Source organism: Leishmania panamensis (genome assembly GCF_000755165.1).
Source record: "Leishmania panamensis strain MHOM/PA/94/PSC-1 chromosome 14 sequence".
Lineage (NCBI taxonomy): Eukaryota > Euglenozoa > Kinetoplastea > Trypanosomatida > Trypanosomatidae > Leishmania > Leishmania panamensis.
The window spans coordinates 480,224-486,521 of NC_025859.1; the positions used below are offsets into that span (position 1 = coordinate 480,224).

At 60.1% G+C, this 6,298-nt stretch overlaps 2 protein-coding genes across 2 annotated transcripts, besides 2 other annotated features; both read left to right on the forward strand.

The window, feature by feature from the left end:
• Nucleotides 1–8: 8 nt before the first annotated feature.
• Nucleotides 9–166: a repeat region.
• A 686-nt stretch (nucleotides 167–852) lies between these two features.
• LPMP_141190 (hypothetical protein) lies at nucleotides 853–1,692 on the forward strand (the record flags this gene model as incomplete). The annotated part of the gene is made up of 1 exon (XM_010699048.1): nucleotides 853–1,692. The coding sequence occupies one exon, from the start codon at nucleotides 853–855 to the stop codon at nucleotides 1,690–1,692; it is 840 nt and encodes a 279-aa protein (XP_010697350.1).
• A 936-nt stretch (nucleotides 1,693–2,628) lies between these two features.
• Nucleotides 2,629–5,457, forward strand: LPMP_141200 (hypothetical protein; the record flags this gene model as incomplete). The annotated part of the gene is made up of 1 exon (XM_010699049.1): nucleotides 2,629–5,457. One exon carries the CDS (start codon nucleotides 2,629–2,631, stop codon nucleotides 5,455–5,457), a length of 2,829 nt encoding a protein of 942 aa, XP_010697351.1.
• A 591-nt stretch (nucleotides 5,458–6,048) lies between these two features.
• Nucleotides 6,049–6,298: a repeat region.

Consider the following 6,298-nt stretch of genomic DNA (forward strand, 5'->3'; position numbering starts at 1 on the left):
AGACCTGGCCTGCGCTGTATGCCGAGTGAGATCGCCGTGGGGCTGAACGGCGCCAAGCGGTGCTAGCTGGCCCGGCTCCTTGACGTAGCCGCCGTGCGACAGAGCTGCGTAGGTGCGCTGTGGTTGTGTAGGCGTCGGCTTTGGCGGCTTGTGCGTGGTGGAATAGTGGGCACGGCGAGAGTAAAAGTTGTTCGTTGTTTCTGCAGGGGCCCGGCTTATTTGTCTTCACATTAGCGGCTGATTTGAGCACAGCCACCCCATTGCATGCGCGTGCTTTTTTTGTTTTTGTAGGTTTGCTGTCCTCCCCTCGCTTCTTTGCCGCAACGCTCATACACACTGACCTCTGCACCCGGGAGACGGACGAAATAGGCGAAGGTGTCCTCACGTTTTCCTTGGAGCGGATGTGGTTGCAGTCATATGTGCATGTGTGGACACCCGTAAGCATAGTGGTGCGAGCACTCGACACTCTGATAATCGTGACAGTCTTTTGGGGATGGCGAGGGTGAACATGTGAAGCTGATGCCATCCTCTCCGCCGAGGATAGTCACGTTGGGGTGGTAGCACCAAAGCAGAAGTCACACCGGGCAGGAGGCGACATGCTGCGACTTGATTGCCCGTGTCTCCGCCAATTGTCTGCTCGTTGCGCTGCACAGCCCCTCTCACCGCTCCGCTTTCCACCTTCCGTTCTCGTTTTATTGCCGCTCTGACCTCTCCGACGCAGAACTCGCGTTGCCACGCCTCTTTTGTTCGTCGTTGCTCGACTCACCGTTGTCCTGCGAAAACGTGCGGACCCCGTCCCGACACACACACACACACACACACACACACACACACACACACACACAACCGACAATGCCAGCATTAAAGCCGTTGCTCGTGTTCGGTCTACGTGGCACTCTCGTGGAGCGCATCCATGTCCGCAACGTCCCGGAAGGTATGCCAGCGCCAGACCTCACTGTGGGCATGATGAAGGTCTGGCTGCGCCCCCACATGATGGAGGTTCTTAACGAACTACAGTCGCATTGTCGTCTCTCGATTTGGAGCTCCACTACTGCGCGCAACACGCAGCCGCTCGTGAGGGCTGTGTTCGATAGGAACATGGCGCCACAGGCTGCTGCGATGGCTGCCACGGCGGTGACTGCTCGTTCGGTGCTCACAGCAGCGCCATCGGCGACACCGACGAAGCACGAGATAGCCAACGCGTCTGCGATAGACGCAGACTCCGACGCTGCTGCATCTGCCAGAGACGGACGCGGCGGGCGTTTTGGTAAGAAGAATCGACCGGCCACATCCGATGCGGCGGCTAATGAGAGTGTGTCGGCGTCCATCATCGACATTACGCAGCCACAGAGAGTCCACTTTGAGTTTGTCTGGGCGCGCGAGCACACACGTGTGGATGACTTCCGTCGCCTCAACGCCGCCGTTGCCGACGACAGCCACGCCACGGTAAAGGACCTGTCGCATGTGTTTGCGCAGTTCCCGTCTATCGCGCAACCAGAGAATACGGTGCTGATTGATGACACCCCCAGCAAGGCGAGGATGCAGGCAGCTAACTACGTGTGGCTCGATGGGTGCGATGGCCTGCGCATTAAAGACGAAGCGGGTCTCTACCGTCTGCGCGACTTCGTGATGAAGGAGTTGGTACCAGCGAAGGATGTGCGCGAGCTTCTGCCGCGCCGCATTCGTATCTGAAGCGTGCGTGCATGTGCCTCTCTGCAAGAGAACTCCATATCTGTTATCTTGTGGCTGTTGCGGTGATGGTGGTGGTAAGTGTGAAGGATGTGCGCGCGCGGCTGTGTCTGTGTGCGGAGAGTGAAGGAGAAGGCATGCAGAACGAACGTAAGCGAAGTGAGTTTCCCCGAGCAGCACGCTGTCACAAGGCTTAGCGTACAGGCACAGAGCAAGAAGACGGGAAAAGAGCTGTAGAAATTGCGGTAAAGGGGGGGGGGGAGGAGGAGGGCTAGTATGAAGAGGATAGTAGAGCACAAGTGAAGTTTTCCATATGAGTACTCCGCCAGTCTATGCAAGCTTCGCTCTCACCTCCCCTCACTCACTGTATACGCCTTGCACAGGTGAGCCTCCTTTACGGTGGCGGATGGTGGCTGCCCGGCCTTGATCGATGGTGTCTCTCCTCATGTGAATCTCTCGCGTTGCCTTCCCCCATCTACGCTGCTCATTTTCACTCGGGCCATTTTGCTCTCTCATTGCCCGTCGCTTCATTGCCGCACTGCACTTACAATAGCGACTCCACGTCTAACAGAGAGAAGACTGTGCTGGGCCATCCTTAATTCGTCCCTTCCTCGCTCTTTTCCCTCGATTTCTTCTCTTCTTGCTGTCTGCTGCGCCATTCTGCTGTCCTTCGGTTTTGTGGAGGACGCTCGCTTCCCTTTACTGTGACGAGGTCCAGTAGGAGTTTCCCCTGTGTGCTTTGCACGCACCTCTTCTTCCGCCGTATTCTGGTCTCGCATTTGCCCCCAGGGAGTACTGTGAAGGCGTCGGCAGACCCACGGTCGCTCTTCCTTCCCCCGCCTCAGTCGCTTCTCGTTTTCTTCGTTGCACGTACGACACACACTCGAAAGGGGACGGCGTTTCTCGTCTCCAAACCCAACGAGAGCAGAGCCTGGAAAAATGTCAGTGGAGGCGCGGGATGTGGAGGTTGAGGTCGACCTATCGAAGCTCATCGATGTCGGTCTCAGTTTCCTTCCCCTGCAGCTCACCATTAAGGACATCCTTCAGCGGCTTTCACATCTGGAGAAGGAGAACGCCACGCAGAACAATCACATCGCCCAGCTGACGGCGAACATGGCAGAGCTGGAGGCAGCGAACGAAGCCCTGCAGGAAGCTCAGCAAGAGCTTGCGGCTGCTGCCGTCGCGCAGGGCCCCGTGACCGATCACGACAGCGTCAAGGAGGGCAAGGACGCTGAGGCAGAGCACATGGCCATCTGGGAAGAGATGTCGCGGCTCAACGAGCTGCTCGGCGAGCTGCAAGACGACACCGAGCGAGGCCGGCACACCATCGACGAGATCTATGCGGCTCGCAGGCAGCAGCACTACGCTGCAGGTACAGCGGGCGTCGTTTCACGCCACGCGTCGCTGAGCACTGCCAGCAAGTCCGCCGCCACTCCATCTGCCCACTCGCTCGGCAAGGGTGCTAGGGGGTCTGGAATGGCCTCCCCTGCGCGTGGCATGAGCGCCGGCAGCGCCGCCACCTCTCAGAGACAACAAGACCCCGTCGAGGCTTCGGTGGTGTCGGTGCCGGTAGGTGACATCATCCTGAACAAGGCCCACGAAGCGCTCGAGCTGGTATGGGAGGCTCCGTACTCTGCCTCCTGCGACTCCCGCGAGGTCAGCCAGCGCGCCGAGGGCGACCACGAAGTGGGCCTTCGTGGCAGCGAGGCTCGCGTTCAGTCCTCTTTGAGCGCGCTGCCCATATCCGTTAGTGGCGGTGCACCTCCTCGCCGCGGTATGTCTTCTGTGGACGGCCCCTACGGACCTCAGGGTCGCTCGTCTGTTTCCTTCCTACAGTCTCAGCCCACCACTGTATTGCAGGAGACCCGCACTGCTTTGTCATCGCCCAAGGCAACGTCTAACTCGTCTTTAATGTGGACGGCGGCAGCGACTGGCGGTGAGGATGCCGGCGAGCACCGTGAGGCGACCACCGCCATCGTTGAGCCTGTGGCATCTGTTCAGCAGCAACACCTGCGCCGGCCAAGCGTGTATGCGGAGAAGCGCATGGCAGTCGGTGCGGCGCGGCGCGTTTCTGCTCACAGAGCAGTCGGTGCCGGCGGCGCTTTTGAAATCAGCTCGCCGACAACACCACCGTCTGTGTTCGACAAGCTCCGCCGCGACGGGGAGGATATCGCATACCTGAACCGCGTCGTGGCCGAGATTTTGGGAGAGATGAAGGGGCTGCAGGAAGACGTTGGGCTCCTGCGTACGAACCACCCGGAGGCGGACGACGCGGCTACCTGGGCTGGTGTGGTAGTGGACAACGATGACCTCGATGGCTTGCGTCGACGATTGGCACGCGTTGAGGGCGATGCCATGGAAGGCCGTAAGCACACGCAAGACCGCAACAGCCAGCTGCAGGGGGAGCTGGATGAGCTGAAGAAGCAGCTGCGCGTGGCGCGCGGTCTCACAGATGACGACGTGGACAATCTGCGCCACGTCGTCAATTTCGACGAGCGTTTGTCTCAGCTCGAGCAGCGCGTGCGTGCGTTGGAGGCTAGCCAGGGCATGCTACGGGAACAGCTCGAGAGCGTACTCACCGTGGGCGATGGCGCGTTGGATGTGAATGCTGTGCAGTTCGCCGCCCTTCAGGGTGCCGTCAAGGGGCTGGAGAAGCAGCTCAGTGAGCTGCTGGCTGCGCAGGAGGGCCAGCGGGATCGGACGGATGACATTCGCAAGCTAAACGAGGCCGTGAGGTCGGTAGAGGTGGCGGTTGAATTGGCTCAGGACGCGCTGCAGCGCTTGCAGAGGGAGGCGGGCCGGCTGGACGAGGTGAAGGCGAACCGCACAGAGTTGCCGGATGAGTCCCTTCTCGCGAAGGCGCAGCAACACAGCAGCAGCAGCGCCAGCGACGGGGCCGATCTGGCCTCGCGCATCTCGCGTGCTGAGGCGAATATCGAACGCCTCAGCGAGGGAAAGGCTGACCGCACCGCCCTCCACAAACTGCGCGATGAGCTTAACGCTTTACGGCAGCTTGTTGAGCTGTCAAACGCACAACATCGTGACAGCGGCGACGCCGAGGGCGGTAAGGCGAGCGCGGCGATGGTGAACATGCTTCGCGAGCTTCAAGGAGATCTGAGCGCACTAAAGGAGGCGTACAACACGCGCTTCGCCGGCGGCGGGCTGGGCGACGAGGATGCCCAAAACCTGAAGGACCGCGTCGAGCGACTGGAGCATTGCAAGGCCGACGCTACCCTCGTGGCTAACAAGGCTGAGCGGGACTACGTTGAAAATGCGCTGGAACGGCTGATGCGCGAGGTGGAGCAGGTACTGAACGCAACTAACGCCGGCCTTATCGACACCCTAGAAAAGTCACTCGGCATTCTGCGCGACATGATCGACGGCAAGGCAACAAAGCAGGATGTAGCGAACCTCCAAGGATGGATGGCAGAGTCGAACGTCGGCGGCGGCGCTGGCACGCCAGATGGGCTGACTGGGTTCAAGGGCTTCCGCTGCCTTGGCTGCAACCGGCCAATGGACAATATGCGGCCTCGCGCACTTCCAGCGACCATGACCCCCTTCTTGAACCGCAATCCGCAGAATCATCCGCATGACAACGTTACTCGCACAATCCAGCAGCAGCAGGCACCGCCACGTGTAGGGAGCGGCGGAGGTCAGGCTGCCTTTACTGGTGTCACCACCTCTTCCTTCCGCTCCGCCGGCAGCCCTGACGGGTCGTTCCACCGTAGCACCAATAGCGAGCCGCTGCCTCCGATAGAACCCATGTAAAGCGAGCAACGTAGAACACAACGCCTGCCTTTCGAGGTTGTGGACATGTACAGCGAGGCATGTGTATCTCGGTTTGTGGTGTGGTGGATTGCCACCACCGCATCCCTCTCTGCCTCAATGATTCCTTTGGCAGAGGTTGTTCCAGCATCTCTGTGTGCTGTTGTGTGGTACACTCGCGCCTCTCCTAGTGTCCTCAGTTGGCGAGAGCGCGCGCTCTCTCGTTGTTTTCCTTTCCTTTCGTTTCTTCTCTTTTCCTTGCTGTGTCTTTGCACAGTTGATGTACCGCTTCGGCTTGCTTTTCATAAATTGCTCTCTCTCGCGCGCGCTCTCTCTCTGTGGTGGTGGGGGTGGTGCGTCTCTCTCTCTCTCTCTCCTCTACGCTGTCCCCTTCGCCCTCTTGACCTCGTATACCATCATTCCCACTTGCGATTTCGCCGTCACCTACTCGATCAACATTGCGGCTGACTCCTCTCTCTCTGCTGTTCTTGCACCTACCCGTCTTTCCGACATCCTTTGTGGGCTGTGCAGAGAGCGGAAGGTGCAGTAAGGGCCATTCTTCTTTCCTGTAGCGTCATTGGCACCCCCAATGACGCGGGAAGCGGACACCTCCGCACGTGGAAGCTGAACCCCCTGGTGCCCACACTCTGCGCGCGTGTGTGTGTGGGGAAGCCAGGCACCCCCCTCTCCCTGCCAGTGCCGGGCCGCTTCTGGTGGTGACAGGGTCGAGTGCCTCCGGCGTAGCGAGGTCCGAGCGATGCGTCGCTGCGGATGCCGGCGGTGAGGCCCTGGGTGGCGCGGCGTCGGAGCGGCCTGCGGGCTCGAATGCGTTTGCACCGCGCCC